The 25,508-nt window shown below is 41.5% G+C and overlaps 1 protein-coding gene across 3 annotated transcripts in view; it reads right to left on the bottom strand.

Moving 5' to 3' along the window:
- Nucleotides 1–24,121, bottom strand: part of ATP6V1C1 (ATPase H+ transporting V1 subunit C1) — a 32,627-nt gene extending 8,506 nt beyond the window's left edge. The window contains exons 1-8 of one of the 3 annotated variants that reach the window (XM_063131008.1): nt 24,006–24,121; nt 21,659–21,841; nt 20,271–20,338; nt 18,657–18,742; nt 17,167–17,261; nt 7,630–7,721; nt 4,622–4,720; nt 2,252–2,320 (exon numbers count right to left, since the gene is read on the bottom strand). In XM_063131008.1, the coding sequence (XP_062987078.1) occupies nt 2,252–2,320; nt 4,622–4,720; nt 7,630–7,721; nt 17,167–17,261; nt 18,657–18,742; nt 20,271–20,338; nt 21,659–21,790 (641 nt within the window). In that variant the 5' untranslated portion in view covers nt 21,791–21,841; nt 24,006–24,121. Of the gene's footprint in view, nt 1–2,251; nt 2,321–4,621; nt 4,721–7,629; nt 7,722–17,166; nt 17,262–18,656; nt 18,743–20,270; nt 20,339–21,658; nt 21,842–22,744; nt 22,855–24,005 lie in introns of those variants that run through there. The other 2 variants (XM_063131009.1, XM_063131007.1) reach the window with 2 other exon arrangements.
- Nucleotides 24,122–25,508: the final 1,387 nt, after the last annotated feature.

The raw sequence follows: 25,508 nt of genomic DNA, 5'->3' as shown, positions 1-25,508 counted from the left end.
TAGCCTGGAGAAGAGAAGATGGAGGGGAGACGTGATAGCACTCTTCAAATACTTAAAAGGTTGTCACACAGAGGACCAGGATCTCTTCTCGATCCTCCCAGAGTGCAGGACACGGAATAATGGGCTCAAGTTATAGGAAGCCAGATTCCACCTGGACATCAGGAAAAACTTCCTGACTGTTAGAGCAGTATGACAATGGAATCAGTTACCTAGGGAGGTTGTGGGCTCTCCCACACTAGAGGCCTTCAAGAGGCAGCTGGACAAGCATCTGTCAGGGATGCTTTAGGGTGGATTCCTGCATTGAGCAGGGGGTTGGACTTGATGGCTTTGTAGGCCCCTTCCAACTCTGCTATTCTATGATTCTACCTAAAGTAGTTACTAGAGACTCAGAGAGTTTTAAGGCTGGTTTGGTGGAGGCTGACAGAGGAAAAAGTTTTCCAAATTATCGCAGCAGCAAAGATCAGAGGAAGGGAAGGGCAAAAAAGAGTGGGGGCACATTACTTCCCCTGTTTTTCCAGTCCATGACAATGACACTAGGTAAAATTCCATTTGTAACACCATTAACAGCTTTTTGTTGTTCCACTGATTTTATGTGCTTAGTAAGTGAAAGGAGATGGGTATAAGAAGTGAAACACATATTTATTCATCATCAACATTTGTTTTATAAGCCAAAGGGCATGACAAAGGAGCGTAACATTTGAAAGTACAGATAACTGAAAAAGGTAAACATATTTACAATACAGTACAGCCCTTGGCCCCAGGCTGTGATTTTATTTGCTGATAATTGCAAACACTGATACTCTATAGATGGTCACTGCATTCCAATCTGACAACAGGCAACGTACTGCTTCTACAATGTACATCCCAGAGTAGAAATGTATCCCTAGTGGCACGAAACAAGGGACATTTCAAGAGGTAATGCACCAAATCATCAATCTGATGTGGGCATTTTGAGCACATCCACCACTCTCAAGGCACCTTACTATAGTGTCCTTCCACAGTGGCTGTAGAGTTATTTATTTATTAAAACATTTGTATCCTGCCCTATATCACTAGGATAAGCTATCAGAAGGGTCACCTCCAACCATCTCTCCAGATGCAACATCTGTGGGCCACAGTAGACATCTACTCAGGTCATATATTCTTATCCCAGAAGTGAGTCCAAAAGATGTCACAGTCTTTCGACTTCTCTAACCCACTTCAAGACATATCTGAAGTCTAGCTCACATTCTGGGCCTCATGACCTCATGCACAGACATTGTTCCCCGGTCCTACGACACTTAGTCCCTTTTCAACATGACTATACCACTGATGAAAGCATTCAAGACCATCCTTCAGGTGATGGTTGAGTCCCAGCAACTTAGCAAAGGATATCCCCCCTCCCACCTTAAGAGACCCACCTAATATGCTTATCACCAAAGTTGCCAGTCCCTGAGGATGAGGTGCCCTCTCCATGGGTCATGTAGCCCAACGTCTCCATAGGAATCCAGACACTACATCAATTGGTTGGACCTCCATGTGATCAGGGTGGCCCTCATGTCAATAGCCCACCTGACATCAGGCTCAGGGGTTAATCAGGACAAATGACACCAAGGCAAAGGCTCACTGAACATGTCAAGAGGAGACCAAATCACACTTCCTAAATAGAGAGCAAATGCCTTCCTAGTCTTTTCTGGGACAGACAGACTTTGCATGTAATCTTGACTTGCCCGCAGTATTGAAGGAATTAGGATAAGTTGTAGGTTGGAACTGACATTTTATGGCAAGGAGAATGCTTCTCTGAGAAGAAAACTGTGTATGCTCTTGAGCTTAGGCAGAAAAATAACTAGGGAAGAGACTAACCATGAAAAGGGAAATGATGGAGAAGTTACAAAAAACTGATCACATGCCTTTCCTCCCACTTGAGCTGATGGGAGGAGTTAAGCCCCACCTTTAGACCACACCAACAGAGAACTAGGGCCATGCCATACATTACAATTTCCCTACAGTCAAGTAAATTTGTATATAGGGTAGCACTTGTATTCCTTATAGAGGGATACAACTTGGGTAGAAGACTCAAAACCGGGTAGCAGGCAGAAATTCTAAAAGAGAACTAGCTGAGAGAGAGAGGTGGGGGACACGTTTAAAGAATTGGACAAGCTCAGTCCTTGGAACTTGTTTTCCTATTTCCTTTTGGTTTGGTTTGTAACATACCCTATTTCTACTTTTATTAACATGTTAAAAAGGATATAAAAAGTGAAATAAAACTTACTTGCTGGATCGTGGGACAATCATATCTGTCAAGGTTTCATATTGCTTCATCCAATCACTATAACTTATCCTAAAAGAGAAAAGTTTTAATTCACTGCCTTAAACCTGGGGACAGTATTCAAAGAGTCCTCTGGGTCATGCCTCAGATATGCACAGAGAAGTTGCCTATTTGCCTTTCCAGCTATAGATCATCACACTGCATCAGATGTTGCCCTGGCTGGTTCCTGCTCTTCAGGAGTAGCTTAGGTGTGTAAAAGGAGCTGACGTGGGAAGAGGGTGTAGGAAAAGCCCTTACGTACACACAGGATAGTGGATGTTTATTCATTTATTTTTGGCATCTTAGAAGTCAGCTACACTTCAGCATATCTAGGAATGACTCACTCTAAGCAGACGATTGGGAAGAGAAAACTGTATTTTTTTAAAAAACATATATTTTCCAAAAGTACTTGACCTCTATGCCTTTCAGCACGTATTTCCAAACAGAAATAGCGCGTCATTTGGGTGTGTTCTGTCTATGTGATGGAATGCCTACCACATGCACGACTGTGAGTCAAATGTGTAGTTAGAAAACAGTTTTACAGAACAATCCCATACATTTTTACTCAGAATAAATTCTCATTGAATTCAAGGGGCTTACTCCTAAGGACATGTGCATACAATTGAAGACACAGATGGACTGCTTAAGTTCTCAACTGCAGTTTTCAAGATTGGGGTGGGCAAGTTGTTGCCCTCTAAATGTTGTTGGACCGCACCAGACCTAGCCAGCATAGCCAAAGGTGAAGGGTGATCCGAACTGGAGTCCATGAGGAAGGCCACAAATTGCCCACCCCTGTTTTAGACCATATTGCTGGTCCTGGATTTGGATGGAAGTTGTTCCTAGTGAATTGTACCTATTGTGGTTTTGTCCTTTGGTTTTACTGTTAAGGAAAAAGCAGCTCGTTTTCATGAGGTTGAACCTTTTGTATTAAAGCTCAAACTCAAAATGCCCATCTTTCCTTGCATTTCTAGAGCAGCGATTGTATCCATGCTTACTTTCAAACAAGTCCTGCTGCATTCAATGATATTTACTCTCAAGTAAAAATTATTAAGTTTGCACTAGAAGTCCAAAGTCTGGACCCAAATATCTTCCTAAAACACTTTCTTGTTTGAACAAGAAATAGCTAGGTATGGGGTGCAATTTAATATTTAAATCATACAGAACTAAAAGTTATATTCTGTTTAACAGTTCTTTTCATCCTAAGCCTTTGGGAAGAGTGGTACAGAACTCTTCTACAGAATGTTCTAGATAATTATATAAGAAGCTAAACTCAATGGTCTGGTTCACACATAAAACTAATCCATGGTATGAGTTGTTGAATTCTGAGTTGTCATAATGTGTGAATGCAGCTGTGCTAACAAATCATAGTTTGTTAACCATGAGCCATCCAAAAAGAATGTCCATGGTTTGTTGCTGGGTTGTGAGCTCTGGGTTGTTTAAACAATGGGTTGTCAATACGTGCCACGGATTGTCATTGTGACCTTCCTTGTTTTGCTAGGCTACAGAGGGGGCAGGCAGCAGTGGTAAAAAAAATCCAAGAATCTAGAAAATAAACCCCAGTTGGTTTGATTGTCTGCTTGACAAACCACAGTTAAGACAACAAATCATGCATTGAAGAAATAATGGGTTAGCGTTATGTGTACCAAGCCTTGCTGTTTCATTTCTGTTTCGCTTTCTTGCAGCTTTAAGATGTCCTCCTTTTTCAAAGGTAACATTTCTTTTAGCAGAACTTTACAGTTTGTTTGTTTTTAACAACTTTCAAAAGGCCATTGGCATTCTTCTAGCAATTCAGCTGGATCCTCAATGCAATTAACTTTGATTACAACATTATTATAAAGAAAACAATCTATGGTTTATTAGGGCTGCTAATACTCTTCTACTATTGCCTGGCAAGGTGTGGAGAGTTGGGGCAAAGAAGATAAATGAAGTCCTAAAAAGCAAAGTGTCAACAGACTTTGGCAAATCTAATTTACAAGCTAACGCTTAAGTAAGCTACTGCAAATCAATAAGAATTTCTTCAAGCTGGAGGGGGAAAACTTGGTTGACTTTACTATAACTGGGCAGATCTTGCTTCCATCTACAAGGAAAGCAATGAATTACAAACTGCTTCCGCTGAAACTGAGTTACTGTAAAAACAAAGCTGCAACTTTTAGAAGTGATTGTACATACTCACATATGCCTTTTGTTAGCACGTGTGACAATTCAATCCTAACATGTGAGTTTCGACAAACAAATCATGCTGTGAGAACTTTCTCCATCTTGTTAAGACTCCTTCTCTTTTCTTATATTTATATTTCTTTGAATCCAATTTTCGGGTTCAGGAGCTTGACTTACTTTGGTACAACCACTAACAATGTAATCAAATATTCGGAATCAAGTACAAAGTCGTCTTTCTTTACAATTTCCGCCAGGCTTCTCGTTAGCAAACTCCCCCTGTCAAAGAACAAGAAGATCAGGAAGTAAGTTCAAAACACTAGGCTTAAATTTAGTGTGAATAATATTGCTTTGGGTAGTGAGTAGCTAAAATTTCTATAGTATAGAAACTATTGATATAATACAGGAGGCAATCTTTATAACTCAGATATGCTTTGGGACGGTAATAGTGATGCAAATGTCGGTTTATACAAAAACTTTGGGACTGCACAGTAATGAGATACTCAGCTGATCAATACAGGTTTATGATCCATCAAGGTTTAGTAACATTTAATATCTTTCTAAATTATGCTGACAATTTGCTATTTACACAGTTTCATGAATATCCCATACAAAATTTCAAGAAGCCGTTGTGTAGTTGAGATGCAAGATACAAATACAATTTGTGAAATCCATATAGTAAAGTATCTTTAGCATGTCAACTCGAAGTTCACAAGAAATGCGAAAGCCTTTGAGAACTCCAGATCTCTTCATCAGGCAAGATGTTACAAAAAGACCAAAAATATAATGTTTCTTTGCTTGTTTTTTTCCCCCTGGTGTGGGGAGGCTTTCTTCTGCTGCTGCTAAATCTTCTAATTAAGTCACTGCCTTTTAACAAGCTGGAATGTGTCCAGAGAAGGTAAACGAAGATGGTGAGAGGCTTGCAAACCAAGTCCTAAGAGGAAAGGTTGAACGAGTTTTATTTATTACATTTATATCCTGCCTTTTTTCTTCCAAAGAACAGCTTACATGGTCCTCATCCTCTCCATTTTATCCTAACAACAACCTGGTGATGTAGGTTAGGCTGAGAGACAGTGACTGGCCCAAACTCACCCAGTGAGTTTCATGGCTGAGTGGGGCCTAAAACCCAGATCTCCCAAATCCCAGTCCAACACTCTAACCACTACACCATACTTGGGTGTGCTTAGCTTGGAGAAGAGATTATTCAGAGGCAATATGATAGCCATCTTCAAATATATGAAGGCCTGTCACTTAGAAGATGGGAGCAAATTTGATTTCTGTTGCTCAAGAGGATAGGACCAAATCAATGGATTCAAATTGCAAGAAAAAGGATTTAAACATTAGGAAGAACTTCCTGGTGGTACTAGTTGGTTGACAGTGGAACAGAATGCCTCAGAAGGTGGTGAGCTCTCCTTCATTAGATGTTTTTGCATTGGACTGGCTGCATGGCCACCTATCAGGGATGCTGCAGTGGTGGATTTCCAGCATAGGTGGGGGTTGGACCAGATGACCTTTAAGATACCTTCTAACTCTATGATTCTACGAAATTAATAATTTTGGGGAATCTTTTGTTAAAGGGGCAGATTCCTCCGTCTATAAAACAAAGACAATATTTAAAGAGATGCTGGTTTACTACCTGCCTAAGAGAAGGCTGTTTTTACTACTTTCCTGTCCGCTTGAGTGCTGAGTTAGGCTTCCTGTCCATTTGAGCATCCATCTTGAGTGTTTGTATCTTATTTTGGGAACCCAGGACAGATTAAGGGTCTCGCTAGTGTATCGCCCACTGCTGCCCTTCAATCTCCCTGCCTGAGCTGATGGAGGTGGTGTCAGACTTGGTATTGAGGACCCCTAGGATGATGGTTCTGGGGGATCTCAACTGCCATTCTGAGGCCGTTGAATCTGGGCCAATTCAGAGCTTCATGGCTGCCATGACCACCATGGGACTGTCTTTGGCCCAAAGCATGTAGGAGGACACACGCTTGATCTCGTTTTCCCAACTGGGGAAGTTTTCTCAACTGATGATCTGAAAGTGGGGAAATGAATATCTATCCTCTTGTCATGGTCAGATCACTTCCTATTGAGGCTAACTCTCTTGACAGATTTTCCCCTCCGCAAAAGTGGGGGACCCATTAAAATTATCAACACTTGGAGCAATTGTATTCCAGAGGGCTCTGGGGGCTTTTCCTGCTGGCATGGCTGGTGGTCCTGTCAAAGTCCTGGTTACTCTGTGGGTCACAGAGATGACTAGGGCAGTTGACACGATCGCTCCCAAGCACCCTCTCCCTCTGAGCAGAGCCTGGGCAGCTCTTTGGTATACACCTGAGCTGAAGGCAATAAAACAAGAGGGAATGTGGTTAAAATGCAGGTGGAGAAAGACTCATGCTGAATCCAACCAAACACAGATTAGAGCTCATTATCAAGCCTACTCTGTGGCGGTGAGGGTGGCAAAGAGAGAGTTCTTTTCCACCAGCATTGCATCTTCTCAGTGTTGTCCAGCAGAGTTTTTCTGAGTGGTTCATAGTCTTTTGAAATCTGCGCTAGGGAGAGAGATGGTATAAACCTCGGTGGCATGCTGTGATGAGTTTGCACAAGACTCTGAAGATAAAGTAGCTCACATTTGTCATGACTGGACACCACAGTTAATGCAGTTCCATCAGCTAAAGCACCATGTGTTCAGTTTTACTGGATGAGTTTCAGTTTTTGAGGCCCCTTGCCCATAACGGCTTATTACATCGCAGAGGGAGAGGATGTCCAGCTGGGTCCAGAAGGTTATCAAGGCTTCTTCTAGCTCTGCCTCCGAATCAGAGTCAGAAACCAAACCAGGAAGCCTGGGCCCAATCCTAACACCCATAGGCGTGAATATGCTTAGTGGGATTTTTTGCTCTGACAGACTCCTTTTCCAAATTTCATATGTGATTTGCTGCTATGTGGCTATGGTTTGAAGCATACTCATCCAAAGCTCCTTTGGGTACAGCGCTTTGGATTGTGGCCAAAGGAAAAAGTCTTACTTGGTATTCCCTTTCTCCAAACCAAGAGTTTGTGTACTTAAATTCAAAGGTTGGAGTAGCCTGCAGCTTCAGGCTCTTGCATGACAAATGTATTGTTTCACAGATCAGAAGTCATATCAAAAATATCCCATCAATCAAATTGCTCTTAGATTGTATTTAGGAACACCCAACACAACTCACGCATTCTTCCTTTCCAAGCTCTGAAGGGTCCCTTTCAGGTTATTGTATGCTGATGCCCTCGCCTTTAGATCATTGTCAATCTGAGTCACTCCCTTTTAAAACAAAAGTCAAACAAAACAGTATCAAGTGTTTTAGAAGTACTGATAAAATGAACTGGACTTTCCTATAAAGGCTGCAATTATCTACAAACGAAGAATTCATACATACATACACACACACACGGCATAAAATTAGACAAAGCACATATTAGATTAGATCTTTATCACACCCTTATTTTTAGAAGGGAACTAGTCTGTATTGTTAAATGGAGTTAGAAAAGTCTATAATTAAAGTAGGAAGTACTTTGCCCTAGAGCTTTTTAAATATCAAGTCTCTACTGAAAATTACTCTCAGAAGCAATAAACTGGTTCCTCCTGTAGCTTATAGGGCCCCATTTGGTCTGTTACATTTTGGTAGTACTGTCATTGAACCTTGACACAGCTGAGACTCACCCAAAGGTCTCCACATGCCCAGTGGAATCTGACTTTCTCCCATCGTTGAACAGTTAACCTCCACATCCCATCCATTTTTGAAAGTCCCCTCAGTTTCAAAAGAAACTTGCTATCAAACGAAAAGGAACCTAGAGCCCCCTTTAAAATCCCAGAATTAGTTCTGCCACTTATTTTTGGATCTTGAGCAGAGAGTTTTTGTCAAACGAAAGCTTTTGGAAATTCTTACGAGACCAAGTAATATTTTTTTCCTGGAAAATCCAGGTGGGCTTTCACTTCTGGAGTAATCTTTTCCATCTATTGCTCCAGTGGAATGATTCCAAAAGCAATACAGGCTACATCCAATGTAGCACAAGCAGAAGTCAGCTTGTGCAATGGAACTTCCCTGTCCTCTTGTCTCCCCTGCAGTCCAGCACATATCCCCCAAATCTTCTCTAGCCCTCGCCCCCATCCAGCCAAAGCAGATCTGGGAAGGTACAGGGGGAAGGGGGAATCTGTTGTATCAGCTGATGCAGCTTCAGAGGTGGATGAACATAGCTGGATGTCACCCAATGTTGGACTTAGCCTCTCCATCATTTTTCAAGAAAAGGAGTTTAAAAGCATACAACAGATGTATTGGTATAATTTGCTTTGGATGCACTGTGAAAGCTATGAATTCTCAAAACTTTAACTTGAAGAACTACAAATGCGTACATCAAGGAATCATGCCTGACTGACCTGGACATCTAGTGCAGAGTGCAAAAGGTGAAGCCTGTATGTGGTCTGCCAAATAACTTTTGGTGGCCAGCCAGAGTCCCCCTGAATCTGCCACCAAAAAAATTACAGCAGCACTGCCTAAAGTTTCCTTTGTTAGCACCTTCAGGGGAAGCCCTTCTTTATCTCTGATCTCTGCTGAGCCAGTGTGGTGTAGTGGCTAAAGTGTTGGACCTGAAGTCGGGATATCTGGGTTCTAGTCCCCACTCAGCCATGGAAACCCACTGGGTGACTGGGCCAGTCAGACTCTCAGCCCAACCTACATCACAGTGTTGTTGTGAGGATAAAATGGAGAGGAGGAGGGCTATGTAGGCCGCCTTGGGTTCCTTGGAAGAAAAAGGCGGGATATAAATGCAATAAATAATAAACTGAATCTCAGTCCAGACGAGATGCTATTAATGGGTGGTTGTTCTGACTGGATGGAGGGTGCTCAACCTGTTCTGGATGGGACTGCACTCCCCTTGAAGGAGTTCATAGCTTGGGGGTCCTCCTGCAGCCATCATTATCACTTGAGGTTCAAGCAGCCTCAGTGGCATGGAGTACCTTCTGCCCCTATCTGGATAGGGATAGCCTGGCTTCAGTTGTCTATAACTTGATAACCTCCAAGTGATTTTTCTGCAATGTGAGGCTGCCTTTGAAGATGGTTCAGAAACTGCGTCTTGTGCAAAATGTAGCAGCCAGACTGATAACAAGGATCAGAAGGTTTGAACATATTTACACCAATTCTGGCCTGCTTGCACTGGATTCCTGTATGTTTCCGAGCCAGTTTCCAAGGTACTGGTTCTGACCTATAAAGTCTTACATGGCTCGGAACCACAATACCTGATGAAGCACATGAACCGATCCGAATATTACGCTCAATGTTTAAGTCTCTCCTCTGGGTTCCTCCTCCAAGGGAGGCTCGGAGGGTGGAAACAAGGGAGACGGACTTCTTGGTAGCGGTCCCCAATTATAGAATGATCTCCCCAACAAGGCCCACCTGGCACCAACATTGTTATCTTTTTGGTGCTAGGTTAAAACTGCCCTCTTCTCTCAGGCATTTGGCAGCATAATGAGTTTTAATCAGGTTCAGGGTCATCTTTGGTCGATTGTTTTAGATATGTTATGTCTGTGTGTATTATCTATTTATATGTTTTTATGGTTTTGCACTTTGTATAATGTAACGTAATGATTTTTTTAAAAAAATTGTGAACTGCCCAGAGAGCTTCAGCTATAGGGCTGTATAGAAATATAATAAATGAAATGAAATAAGAGGTTTCTTTGCTAGTGCTAGCAGGAGAAAACCCTCCCTTATCTTTCAACTCCAGGCTTGCAAATGTGTTTGTGAGTGTATGTGTGCACATGTGCGGCCCCCTGTAGCCCAAAGCTGCGATACTGCACAAGTACTTCTTACAGGGTAGTTAATGAAGTGCTGCACAACTAAAGAGCACTTATGGTGAAAGAGAAAGGTAACTCCCATGAGTTTCCTGAAACGGAAGAACTGGAAATACAGCTGAACACAAGAGAAAAAAATAGTATTTATTCATAAGACAGAAATATTCATAGACTTATTGTTCTGAGGCTGTGAATCATCTGGGGAAATTACTGCCAAGAACTGAGAAGTGGCCAAATATAAGAAAGGCAATCAGTAGGCCATCATGACCACCCAGAGAAGGCCAGAACTATACTACCCACACCCAAGGAAGGCTGTAACTGTGCTATCCACAAATGGCATGTTATCTTCCCTTCCCCTCTCATCTATTTTATTCAGTGTCCTTCCACAACACAATGGTACCATTGATTAGAGGTGATGATTTATTTAGGCAGTTAATCCACAGGAGCTAGATCAGTTCCTTCCTAGTGAGTGCAGTTGCCAGTCACCCTGCAGCTGAAGGGGATAGCCTCACATCCTTCTCGTGATTAGCAGTTATTTCCACCCATCTCCAAAGCTCTAGGTGGAAAACACCCCGGATGTTTTCCACCTAGAGCTTTGTGGGGTGGGGTGAAGAGAAGGATTGCTTGATTTTCTCTCTTAGCTTACTGTGGAGGAGAAATGGTGGATAGAGGACTAGTTTTAGCTACAGTGCAGGTAGGCAGGCTGGAGAAGAAGAGGAAGGTTCAATAACCACAGGACACAGGATTGCTACTTCTTGCCACTTTGGACAGTGGTAAGAAATGTCATACAGAATGCAGTAAACTAGGTTGCTGACATAGGCCAGGGCTGGTGATAATTTAACACACCAATTTGTACCCTTTACACAGGCTCACAATACGTTTCCACGCTCAGTTCAGAGTGCCTATGTGAACCTTTACAGCTCTAAACGGTTTGGGATCAGGATGTCTCAAAGACCACTTCTTCCTGCATTGAGCAGGGGGTTGGACTCGATGGCCTTATAGGTCCCTTGCAACTCTACTATTCTATGATTCTGTGATTCCATATGATCTTACCCACACTGTGTGATTAATAGCGGGAGATCCTTCTCCATGTCCCACCCCTAAAAAGGGCAAGGTGGGTAAGTATGTGGAAGAGAGCCTTCTCCGTAACAGAACTTGGGCTCTGGAACATTTTGCTTCAGGGAATCCAGCTGAGCCCCTCTCTCCCTGTCTTTCATAAGGAGGTAAGAATGTTCTTTTCAATGGGCTTTTATTTATTGAGTTATCATTTAGTTTTGTTTCTGTTAGGATTTTGTTGCTATTGGATTTCTTTGATATTGTACTAACCACATGTGGTTTGTTCCAGTTGGTTTTACACTGTTCTATTTTGATTGCTAGTTGCCTTAAGGTCCAATTTCTCAGAAAAAAAGGGCTGGATACATTTTTATATAAATAAACTAACTCTTTCATATTAAGTAAGGGTGCAATCCTACACTTGTTTAGAGAGAAACAAGTCCAACAACTCCTAGCATTCACCAGTGAGCCATGGGCCTTTTTCTGTTTAAACATGCATAGTCTAAACTATTTTATTTTCAATAATATTTCCTCGATACAGGAAACAAGTGACATTAGAGCCACATAGAACACATATTTTTCTCTAGAACTTCACATTTAGCTAGCATTTATTTCACTCCATCTTCTGAATTTCTGCCTTCACATTTTAAAATTTTCAAGAACATGAGGACAAGGAACATAAATTGAAACACAAGTTACATTTCACAATATTCCAACAAGAGACATCAGGAAAAAAAGATTATGTGTTTGCACCATAGCAAAATGTTGCCCATTCCAATAAATCCTTCTTCTCTTGTTTATAGAGTAATGATTCTCAAACTTCTTTTCATGGACTAATTGACTCAGATTCCCTAAGAAACTTTTTTGTTTTACGAATCAAAACAAATATATAAGTCATATTCTAATGTCTGTAGTCTTGCTTTTATAATGCCAAGGGTGTTCCTGCTTTTGTGAGCAAAGATCTGAGGTGGGTGGAGCCAAAATGCCAGCATATTGTAACTTAAATCTCTTACTGCCAGTAGCTAAGCCTTAGGAGAGGCATTTCAACCTTTTAGAAAGGGGCGGGGGGATGCGCAAAAGCTAAGAAACCACCAGACGACTGGTAGTTGGGGAGAAAGGCAAAGGAAGGGGTCTTGGCCCCCTGGGGAACCCTGGAGGGACAGACTGTGACCCCAGATGGGCTTGATTTGGTCCCTGGGCCTGAGTTTCCCCACCCCTGATCTAGTATTATTTATTTATTTCATTTATAGTAACTTAGTAAATAGTGACTTCCTGGCTCACAGCCCCCACTGTTAGCACCGGTTTTGTGTATAGACTGCAACATAGCATTTACCGTATAAAATAACAAGTTATTTATATAGGATGAATCAACCGCTGAAGGGCTGTCTTAAGTTTTGAAGCTACAGCCACTTCAGCACAATGCGGCAGGCATGAAAGATTGAAGCAGGGGTGAAGAATTCAATACAATAACAGGGGAAGGGTTGACCATAACTCTTCATGTTACAGGTAATAATCATTACAGAGTTCTGATGAAGGAGGACGGGTCACTTGGCAGAGAAATACATTCATGCATTATTGCCTTAGGGAAGAGAAACCCCTTCCTTAGACCTCATCCTTGCAGCTACATAATGCAATATTCTTTGTAGCTAGAAGCCAAGGCTGCCTCTGCTGCCAGAGAACAAGCATTCATAGTCTGGGTTCACACATCATACTAACTTATGGTGGGTGTCAAGCTACGGTGGGTAGGTGGTAAGGCAAACAATCTGCTGTGCTCCTATCAGACAAACAAGCTACACAGAGTAGATTATTTCATCCCCTCACCCCCCCACTCCTCCTCCTCCTCCTCCTCCTGTAGTCCTCCCACCCACCCACCCAAGCAGATATTCCAGCCTCCTTTGCAACAGGATTAGAGATCATTTGAGAGGAGCAGAGTGGTAACAACGTTTTTGGCTGCACTTGTCAAGCAGCTCCGTAGGCGATATCCATAACACATACTGCACAACAGAGAACACACTAACTCACCATAGCTAAAATAACTCTTACTGCAGATCTTGGCTTCTCAGGGTGGCCAGTGCCTGCTTACCCTACCCTGTGCCTGTTTGCATTCTCTTCCCCTCCTTATTGTTTTATTATGATTTTATTAGAATGTAAGCCTATGCGGCAGGGTCTTGCTATTTACTGTTTTACTCTGTACAGCACCATGTACATTGATGGTGCTATATAAATAAATAAATAAATAAATAAATAAATAATAATAATAATAATAATAAATAACCCACCGGGGTGGGTGGGGGCAGGGAACATCCCACAGCCAACACACTAACCTGTTATGGGTTGTTCTGAAAAATAAGCCACCGTGGGTTAACATGTTGTGTGAACCCAATCACAGTGATCCACTGGGGATTTCCCAGTACAACTTACCTAGATCTACTGGGATTTCTGAAAAGGTTCCCTTAGCATAACTCTTTCTGTATTTTAACAATAAAATAGTCTATGATTCAATTCTTAGTTAATTAAGAATGGCAAAACACACACACATGGACACACATATCACTCCTATGCCTCATGACTTTCTGACTGAGACAAGGGCAAGCTAATTAGCAATATGCAAAATTGGCTTCTCAAAATAGGAAAAAGGGTTCCCCCTGACCCTGATGAGAAGCCACAGCAGGCTCATCACTGAATTTACGTACATCTGTATGCAGTCAGAAAACTCTGGAGCAGTTTGCCAATCCAGTGTCCTCCAGATATGTTGGACTACAACTCCCATCATCCTGACCTAGCATAATGGTAGTTGTAGTCCAACGCATTAGGAGGGTTAGGTCAGGCACTGGGTTGGGGAAGTCTATCCTAGAATACAAAGTGCCCCCTGGACTGCATTTAGTTTCTGGCTTACAAATGTATTTTTGCTGTCCATCTGCTGTTGCCTAGGGTGACCATAGGAAAAGGAAGACAGGGCTCCTGTATCTTTAACAGTTGTATTGAAAAGGGAATTTTTGCAGGTGTCATTTGTATATATGGAGAACCTGGTGAAATTCCCTCTTCATCACAACAGTTAAAGCTGCAGGTGCCCTGCCCTCTTTTAAATCTGGTCACTCTAGTATAGCTCCTGCACTTTAAATGTTGTGATGAATAGGGAATTTCATCAGGTTCCCCATATATACAAATGACACCTGCTGAATTTCCCTTTTCTATTAAACTTTTAAAGAAACAGGAGCTCTGTCCTCCTTTTCACATGGTCACCCAACTGTTGCCTTGTGATGTACTATGCAGACAGTGAACACTTTAGGATTTCTAGGCCATCTTTCTGCCAGGCTGCATTCATTTCCCTGAATATCTGTGATCAATAATAATTCCACCACTTCAAATATTCTCTCTCTATAAATATATCTACAGCATGCAAGACTGATGAGAGGTGAGTCTACTATCAGACCTTTCCAAGTTTTATTTCCTTCTTAGTGTTGACAAGAGGCAATTTTTCAATGCCTAAAAATGCCAGTTCAATGCTTTCATTGATCTGTGTCGTAAACTGTTGTATGCTTTTACAGTTCTGGATTTTATCTGTTTTTTGTTTTTCTTTTTTGAAGGCCAAAAGCATGAAAAAATAACCATGATTAACTATCAACCCTGATGTTCAGTTTTTCAAAAATCCTTTGACAAAGAAACAATTTCATCCCACATCCAAGAAGTAAATGAGTACATAAACTTGTTTTGGAAAATTCTGACAAGAACTACAATGCAGTCACTATACCACAGAAACAGTTACTGGTAATAAGACAATTTTAATCACCTGAATTATGGTAAGTGGTGTCAGCAGCTAACAACACTTTTGTCAATATGACAGGCATATTGACTTTTCTCCACAAGTAAAATGTTTCCAACTTAGAGTCTGCAATCAGGGACACAATTGGAGAAGTGACAAAATCTGTCCTTTCTCAAATACTGGTGACTCTGGTGATGGCGTGTCAGGAAACGGGACTTTACTCTGTTCAACCTTAGTCTTTCCAAATGCAGCCTTGTAAATTTCTCCCACAGATTCCTATGGGATTTTGCTTCATCCATTCAAGTACGTTTAATAAGATCAGTTAGGCTTTTGCTAATGTATATAGATCAACATGTTTTACATTCACTCTCAGAGGTTATAATTCAGCAGTGGTAGAGATGAATAATTTAGGAGAGCACGTGTCAACATTTCTAACATTTTTTATCTATTAAAATATTTATAAGCCACCTTTCCAGACCAAGAAAATATAAGTATAAAAATGAAAATACAGTATTGTAAACAAAGCTTCTAAAATTTCTCTGCTCTGGCACCCCAGCTGTGGAATGAGCTCCACAGAGAGGTCCGTCTGGCACCTACACTGTACTCTTTTCGTCGCCAGCTTAAGACCTTTTTATTCTCTCAGTATTTTAACACTTAATTTTAACTTAAATTTTACTCTTCTAACTCTGTATTTTAATCTTACATCATTTTTGCTGCATGGTTTTATCCTGGTTGTGCTTTTTATACTGTATTTTGTATTTGTGTTTTTAACCTGTTGGTTGTTTTATTATGGTTTTAATTTTTGCGAACCTCCCAGAGAGCTTTGGCTATTGGGTGGTATAAAAATGTAATAAATAAATAAATAAATAAATTAAAAATCCAAAACAAACAACAACAACACATTAAAAGATAGTTTAGCCAGGATTTAAAAAAAACACTTCCAGAGCCACAGCAATAAAACATCAGCATGACCAATAAGACATCAATTAAAAGCCATTTCAAACAGATGGATTTTCAAAGCCTTTTTAAATACCATAAGAGATGGGGGTCAAACACATATCCTTTGAGAAAGAATTCCTTAGTGGGGGAGAGGCTACTGACAAGGTCCTGTGCCTAGCAATCTAACAAATCTTAAACCATCTTTCAGTGTGACCCTATGGATGGGTTTGCACGACACGCTAATCCATGGTGGATAGCTTTCAGGAGCGACCCACGAGAGGTTAACTTAGTGTGTGTGGGTAGGTGTGGGGGTGTTCTCCCCAACCACAAGGGGTTAGTTAGCCATCCTCAGAACCCATGCTATGTAATAGGGGTAAAGAGCCCCACAGTGGCCTAGAGCTATCTAGAAACACTGACTATGCCCTGACTCGCTCGGCAGATCTCGATGGCAGCATATAATTCAAGCATGCATTTTTATAAAGAATCAACATTCCATTTAGACATACAGACTGGGTTTGGACAATGCACTAATCCATGATGGGTTAAACCATGATGGTTTATTTAACCAATGATGGCTTCGCATATAATATGTCAGATCTTTTCCCATCATAGTGGTTATTTCCCCCAAATAAGAGACTTTGTGAACCGATGGTCTGCACTAAGTTATTTTGGGTTGGCATGTCATCTGTCACGCCAGCGTGGGTTACAGACATTACCCATAGAATCGCTCAGCAAGAGCGGCCAAAATTGCTGGCATCTCTGAGCAATCTTTTTTTCCTGCCACATTCAGCTGTGTCTCCAACTCCAAATAAGTTCTCCCCATCTCCTGCACATACAGCTAAATTCTCACTTTTCCATGAAAATGCAAAGTCCCACAGTTATGCAGTATTGCATGTGGTGGCTTCACATAAGTGGAACTTGTATATTAAATTCCGGGCCATTCCTGCAAACTTTCAAGGAGTTGGAGTCAGAAGTCTCACTAAATTCAATGGAAGTGTATACTGGATTGCAGCCTGAATGTGGTGCCCAAGCTGTTTGGCCCAGTTCTATAAAGACATCCTTTAATCACTTAACGGTACATAGCGTGTGCAATACAAAAACCAAACTTTCAATTTAATAAAGAGATAGAATACCAGCTTCATGACTCTTTTAAAAACACTAACTTACCTTGGCAATTATTTCTGAAATATTCTTCAGAGACTGCTTGATTGGATATTTTGCCATATCCCATTGGAACCTTGTTATGTAGGTGACCAAATCAACTGCAAACAAAAAGATTAAACATTGGGCTTGGTAATGCAAGCAGCAATCTTTGCTATACTTGCCATTTATATTATAGCAACAAACCAAGCAAAAACTTAAGAGGAGATTTTATAAACGCATTTGCCTTTAAAAATCCAGAAAAGGCTATATTTAGAACAATGAAATCTGGAAGCAAGTGCAATGCAACCACATTAAAAGGAATGGTACTTTGGATTTTCCTCTTCACACATGAACTTTTGTGCATACACACAATTATAATAAATTGGAGGAAAGGACAGGGCTCCTGTTAAGCTTTAAATCACTGTACAGAAGGTGGAATTCTGAAAAGTGTTCCTTACCTTGTCAGTGCTGAAGGGGTGGGAGAAGCTGCTCCCAGCATTTTTTTTCTTTCAGCTTAATTTTAAAGGTACAGGAGGCCTGCTGTCTATTGCTTTGGACCACCTAACTATAACAGATGATTCTCAAACTGATGAGGTAAGTCAGAGCTGGCAATTAAGAATCAAAATCTACTTTGGGACAACCTAACAAATTCTTCTGGCCTGCTGTGATATGCATAGTTTTTGGCACCATGCCTTTTAGAAATTGCCTTGGTGAATTGTTGAAGTGTTTACACTTCTATCCATTTTGAACATCTTTACGTATATTTATTGATGTTCAGGAATACCTGTTGTGTTTCCTGGTCCCTCAGGCAATCACACATTCTGGCAAACTGACATGGGACACCCAAATCAGTGAGATTTCTTTACTGAACGAAATCTCATGGGAAAGCTTAATGGTTACATGTTTCAGAAATCATATAGCTTATGATCAATAGCTACAGGCTATAAGAAATTCCACAACAGTCAAAAGCTAATCATTATAATGCCTCCTCTATACTTACAAATTAATCTATGAGCACACTTACTCTCCCGATGCTCCCTGCCCTTTTTTAAAGGAGTGTGAGGACAAAACTGAATTGATATTATAAGAGGTTTTTAAAAAACACCACAACTTTCATAACCTTGTAAATTTCTTTTTTTTTTACAATACTATAGGTGCAGAAATTTAAGAGCCTAGATCAGTTTTATTATAAATGATTGCATTCCTTTTCTATGCAAAAAGAATTATCTATTTCAAGGATGTTTTAAACAGTGTACATGAGAAAGTTCCTCTTAACATGAACTACGGAGAATACATTATATTGACTGAATATAAAAATTATAAACAAGGTGGTGAAGGCACTACTGTATCTAGAGGAGGAACAAGCTTTCTTTAGAGACCATATACATTTATAGGTTGGTTGCCTTGAATTCTTGGCATTACTTAGAAACTGTGACTTTCAAGAGTCAAAGGTAAGCATTTTCTACATCCAGCTTAACCCTTCAACACCTAGGCACTCTGTATATAACATTTACCTCCATTGGCCAGAAGGTTTTCCTGAACCTTATCTCTAGTGTCTTCCAGCACATCAGCCATATACTGTGCCACCTTCTTGACAACACTGAAGACCAGAAAAGGGAAAAATTAGGATGAAGAAAACAGATCCTATTTACCTTTCGTTCCCTAGAGTAAATTTATCAGTAGTTCAAAGAGCTACAATAAAAGGACACACAGTTTGCATCATAGTAACTTGAACTTTGTCAGACTGATAACCAGTTGTTTACTACTATACTGTTCAAACTGCCGTCCATAAAATTCGTTGAGCTTTGTAATTAATATCTGTCCTTCATCCCTTTCTAAAGCCTGGGCATTATTCTTAGGTTTTGTCACATTTACTCCATTCATGCAACCTTGTCATTGCTTGCTATTTAAATAAAATTCCAAATCTCTCTGCATCACGTAGTATAGTGCATTAGTTAAAAATCTTTTTAGAGATTCTGACAGCCAAAACACAGCCATACAAAAATTTAGATAGTGCAAACTATCATTTGCCACTTTGGATGCAATGGAAAATAATATCTGGCTATTATCCAGATAATATCTGGAACTAACAGAACACACAATAGGAGGAGCACAACATGTGGTGTCTGATCTGACTTAATGTCCCTTAGAAAGAAACCTCTGATCTTAGAGGCTTCTGCATAGCTAAAGCCCTGCTGGGTTGCTACTAGCAGGGTGAGAGGAGGGGTGGAGGTGATTTTCACTACGCTGTTCTTTAAAATGTTTTCCCTTTAGATACGCCTTTGAGCCCATCTAGCTGGCAGGGACTGGCCAGGGATGGAGAGGCCATAGGATTTATCATATCCTGGTTTCTCCCCTCCCCTCACTGAAACACCCTCTGTTCTCTCACTCTGAAGTTGCATCTCCAGCCCTGAGAAACATACAACGCAGTTCGTTCCGCTGCAGCTGTGGGGGGGGGGCATAGGGGTGGCAGTTGTGCCCAGGCACACCTTAATGTCTCAAGCAATAAGCACTGAATTGAGGGGGCCATCGAGTAGGGATCCAGATGCAGTGGGAGCAGTCTTCCGGCTGCCCTCCAGCAGAACACTGTCAGCTCTGCTGCCATTGCTCCGATAGTGTGCCATTGCTCCTGGCAGCAGGAGCAAAAAGGAAACACTCTGCTAGGAGCCTCTCTGCTGCAAGCCACACTTCAAAGAGGCCAGGAGGACGGCCCGTAAATGCTAATATCACCTTGTAAGCCAGTATCACTACTCCAGGCAGTATCACTACAAAGCCTGACCAATACTGTGGCTTGAGGAGCATCTCCTCATTCCTCTGCCCCCACATGGCCAGGCAAGCTGAAAATAATGTCCTTTACGATTGAGTATTCAATAAACGTTGGCCTTTAAAAATTATTAAAATAAAATTACCTGGATGCACGCCTATGGTTGGGGGATCAGAATGCTTAAATAATAGGCAGTGGGTCCCTGGGGCACTCTCCCAGGGACCATAGGCTTGCTCTCTAAGTTAGTTAAACAAACTATGGACAATTAACAGATAATACTTAAGAGTTGTATATTGCAACCATACTGAAAACATGATCGTTTAGATACTGGATAGATATTAATATTAACAGTAGTAGTAGTTACCCTTCCACAAATGAATCCAGCTTAGCCAGCTCATCAGACAAGCCAACTAAAACATCCAGGGTGCCAACCTAAAGAAGATAAGAATTATTTCAGATAAAAATAGAAAAAGCATAAAACTACAAGAGAGAACTAGACTAACGGCACAATCTTATGCATTTTTGGATACAAGCAAGTTCCAGTCCACACCCAGTACAAAGTGCTTTATTTCTAAATATACACAGGATGGCAGCCTAAGAATGGTTTTGCTCTTCAAAAAGATATCCACCCAAACAGTATAATGTAAAGCAAATGCAATGTAATGTAAAGGAAATTATTGTATTTATAATCTATCACCAATTCTAAGGGCTTAATTTCACACATTAAGAAATTAGTCTCACATGTAAGCCTCACGGGAAAGGCCTGTTTTGTGTGTTAAAGGTCAGAGGTTTAAACCCTGGTCCCTTCAGGTGGGACTGGGAAAGTCCCACCTGAAGGCAGTTTCAGGTGGGACCCACTAGAAGGCAGTTTCCTATGTAGTATGTTCCTATGTAATGTAGGAGCTAAGAACTCATTTTTCTTTTATTATGCTGCACTCTTTGCCATGAAATTAAAAAAGGGAATACAAGTTGAAACTCTAGCCTTTTCAAAATATTCAATTTTGTATCACATGTATGTTTTAAGCTTGTTATGCTACATCCAAAGACCCAACTTAGATAATATCTAATATTACAGATTTTTTTTGTACTGGCAAGCAGAACATTGTGAGCTAAATTTGTTTTACTGAGATTGCAGTTGACTGTGCTGGAGATGCTCTTATCTAACTACAAATTTTACATTCAAATTATGCTTTTAATTGTATTGAATTTTATTATTTTATTATGTATGATCTGTTTGTGATTATTTGTAGTATTTTTATATTGTTGTTTCTTCATAGTGTATCTATTTTGTATACGAATGGCCTATGGCCTAAGCATTAATAAATTACTACTACTACTACTAAATTTGTTGCTCAACTTGGAATGTTTGCTCTGTTTTTGCTATGGCTTATAGCAAAGCAATAAAATTAGTACAATATTATTGTCATTATTTTAAAAAATAAGGCAAACCTATGCAAGTTTAGATGGAAAAAAGTCCTACAACCTGTAAGGCAGAGTTGTAGGACTTTTTTTCTGTCGAAATATGCATAGGATTGTGTCCATAGTGGATAGTTCTAATTCTTGCTGTGGAAAATTGGAGCTTGCACTCCACAAATTCACAAGTTAAAGAAAGGACTTACAGTGATTCCCTTTAATATATAAAGGCATAAAGGTCATGGTTCAAATATCCCCAGCCCCCTAAATTTAAGGTACAAAGCAACATTTGAACAGCCAACTCAAACATTTTAACAGAATAAAAGCTTTGATATATACCTTTAAATCCGGAATATTAAATTTGGCATTGGTAGAGAGATTGTTATTTTTTATAGTTGCAGCACATAGCTTCTCCCAGGTCTGCTGACACGTTTTCTCTCCAGGAGCAGAAATCAGCCAGAACTCTGTCATTTTTGTCACTTTACTGTGACACTGATGATTTTGGAAGATAGAAGGGAAACGCTGGGGGGGGGGGCAGAAGAAAAGAGCAAGACTTATTTAGAATACATAATTAAAATTGTTTGATGTGGCTTTATATGGCAATAAAACATGCAATTCTGGCATATGCTAGCAACTGTTTTGTCAGAGTTGAAAGGATCACAAAAATCTTAACTAGCAGCAAGTACTTGAAGTTGAGGCACCAGATTTTGTTTTCCTGTATGCTTTTATTCAGCCGGGGTGGGTGGGGGGGGTGGTAACTTTCCTTTGCCTCCATACCAACCAGGGCATATTTACACTACAGAATTGAAATAGTTTATCATTTTACTTTCCTAAGGAACTATAATTCTATAACAGGAGGTCTTCTAGAGAATACCTCAACTACAAAAAACAGGACTCTTTTGGAAGATGAAGCCATAATGTTTAAACCAGTGTAAATAGATATATTTGTAGTGTGAATACAATCCATGTTGATTCTACCTCCCCACCGTCCCGCTGTCTCAGTTACTGGTGTTACAAGCAACTCGAATATGTTTGCAGGAGGGTAAAAGCAACCTGGATAAGTTGCAGGAGGCTTGGAGGGCTCGCAGTGAATCTTCATACAAGCACTGGACTCATGTAGTGCTGCTGCTATCCCTTTTCCATTCATTTATCTGGCACAGTGTGGGGAAAAGAGCGAATTCTGCAGTACACCTCAGACGTCATGTTCCAATTCACCAAACAATGCTTTCAAAAGTCTAGTTAGAACTAGTCATAGTTTGCCTGATTTGCATATCACTGCAAACTATGCTTAAAAAAAAAGAGGAAGTGGAGAAGGAAATCGGAGCCTGCAGCATATTTCCAATCCTCCAAACCATGGTATAACCAAGCCATTCTGTCTTTCTGACAGCTCAGTTTCAGGGAACTAGAAAGGCCACCTTGATGTACATGCTTGGCAATTCCCACATGGAAGTCACTTTGTCTAGAAAACAGCGTGCAATCCACAACTGTGACATGCAGTGTACACATAAAGGGAAGCTGTGTCCAATCAATGTGTCCTGGGGTGTAGAACATGCAGCAAAAAAATAATAACCATGATCACACATGAATATATTTACATGCACATTTCTTCCTAACACTAACTCCAATCCTTACTGAAGTTGTGCAACATGTGAAGCAGTCCTTAGATCAGGGGTGGGGAACCTCTTTCAATTGTGAAGAGACTCTTGGGGGGCACATTCCAGCGGCGGGCAGGGCTGAAGGGAAAAGGCGTGGGGCCAAAATTACCAAAAAAAAAACAAAAAACCAGCATATTGTACGTTAAAGCTCTTAGTACCAGTAACAAAGTCTTGGGAGAGGCATTTCAAACTTTCAAAATAGAGAAAGCATGGTACAAAAGCTGGGAAACCACCAAATGATCAGAGGTTCAGGGAAAGGGGTGGAGATAGGGGAAGGGGAACTTCAGAAGGTCAGACTGGGACTCCAATTTGGCCCCCAAGTCTGATGCTCTCCACCCCTGACTTGGGGTGTTAAGAAATTCTTAAGACTAGGAGATAAGTGATTTTCTTCTTCTTAGCAAAACTGAGTCCATCATCCCCAACCTATTTGCCCTCTAGATGTTTTGGATTACGATTCCCAGCATTCCTTATCATTCGCCATGCTGGCTAGGGCTGACAGGAATTGAAGTCCAATATATTTGGGGGAGAGATTAGGGAAGGATGATTTACTACATCCAAGCCTTCCCCAACCTGGTGCCTTCCAGATGTTTTGGACTACAGTTCCCAGTATTCCTGTCCATGCTGATGGGGGTTAACGTCCAACTCGGGGTGGGGGGCGAGATTGGGGAAGGGCGATCTATTACATGCAAGCTTTCCCCAACCTGGTGCCATCCAGGCGGTTTGGACTACAACTCCCGGCATCCCCTAGCCAGGATGCTGGGAGTTGTAGTCCGACTCCTCTGGAGGACACCAGATTGGGAAAGAGCATACTAAATACGAATGTCAACATCAGGGCCGTCTCCAGGCAGCGGCCAGAGGCCAGTCAAAAATCCTCTGCCCTCTCCACAGTTGGGTGTTGCCATTTCTCTCCCTTACTCACGAGTTGACCGAAGGTTGAGGTGCTTTCTTTGAGGGGAAAAAGCCCCTTCAGCCGTCAGTCACCGCCGAGCGAGAGAAATCCCACCCCGCTGAAGTCAACCCTATCCATCCACCTACCTCCGGACGCGCAGCTGGCGGCGGAGGATGGAAGCGGCCCTAGCCAGGGGTCGGGCGGAGAAACCCCAGGAGGAAGAAGCAGCAGAAGAAGGGGAAGGAGACCGGCAGGCTCTGCGGAACAGAAAACACACGTGATAGGAGTCACGCGGAGGGGGGAAGGGGGCGGAGTCGGGCAGGCGCAGCAGAGCAGGCAACCCACGTGACAGGGCAGAAGCAGGCGACATCTGACTGGCTGATGCGCCGCGTTCCATCTGTCAGTGGCCTGTGAGAGGGGATGGGGAGGCTGCGTCTCCCCCGGCCCAGCAATGGGTGGGAGAGGAGGAGGTATAAAAACCAAGACGCTTGCCCAGACCTGGCTTGACAGCGTGGGAGAAATGCAAGAATGTTTTATTTATTTGTTAGATTTATAAGAACATAAGAAGAGCCTTGCTGGATCAGACCAATGGTCGATCTGCTCCAAAATTCTGCTTACACAGCAGCCAACCAGCTGCCCACAGGAAACTCACAAACACGATGAGTGCAACAACACCCTCCCACCCATGTTCCCCAGCAACTGGCGTACTTAGGCATTCTGCCTTTGATACTGGTCGTAGAATATAGCCATCAGAACTAGTAGCTATTGACAGCTTTATCCCATCCCAACCAAAGTGATGATCATCACATTTACATCCCACCATTTCCTCCAAGGAGTCAAAGGTGGTGTACATGATCCTCCTCTGATGGGTCTCCCCAGTCCAACACTAGACCACACTGGAACTCTGATCCCTGAGTACATTTGTTAATCTTTAAGGTGTCACAGGGCTCTTTGTGGCCTCTGGAGATGATGATGATGATGCGGTTGGGTTGATTTCTCAGAAATGATACCCATCTTCTGTAATCCCCCCCCCATATTGTTTAGAGGGCAGAAAATGTGTGTTTTAAATGTCTCCTGAAAATGTAATTGTTTATCCAAGCCTTTTCTGGTTTGTAGTGGATTATCATTACACTGATGCATTTTATTGTGCTTTTTTTGTTTTTAATTTTTGTTGTCATTGTTTATTAACAGTGTATTTTATAATAAAATCAGCTATTTCAGGCCAGGGTGAGGGGCAAACAGGTAGCATTAGTGCCATGCTTCCATAGAGCTCAAGTCCCTGTCTTGCATTTTTTTCCAGAGGGAGGATCTGTTGTGTTGCCCAAGGGCCCTGAAAAACCTGGTGCCAGCACTGCTCTGTCACTATATGCCAACTGCAGCCTCTTACTTCCTCTTCTCCAGCTAGCTTGGCCATCCTCCACTCAGTTGCTCCTTCTCTCGCCTTCCTACGCTCTGCCCCTTCCTCTTCCCCATACCACAGTCTTTCTCCTCTCCTTCTGGTATAATGGTGAAGCAAGCACAGAAAAGACCCTATTACTGCCACCTACTGGCTATAATGTTATCGCTACTCCATTACAATCAGTCATAAATTCAGGGAGCTCATAAAACACGTAGATAAAAGCACAACAACCAACTCATTCAACTT

The sequence above is a fragment of the Elgaria multicarinata genome, chromosome 7 (genome assembly GCF_023053635.1).
Source record: "Elgaria multicarinata webbii isolate HBS135686 ecotype San Diego chromosome 7, rElgMul1.1.pri, whole genome shotgun sequence".
NCBI lineage: Eukaryota > Metazoa > Chordata > Lepidosauria > Squamata > Anguidae > Elgaria > Elgaria multicarinata.
The sequence above is the reverse complement of the archived record's forward strand: the minus strand, read 5'-3'. Positions and strand labels throughout refer to the sequence as shown.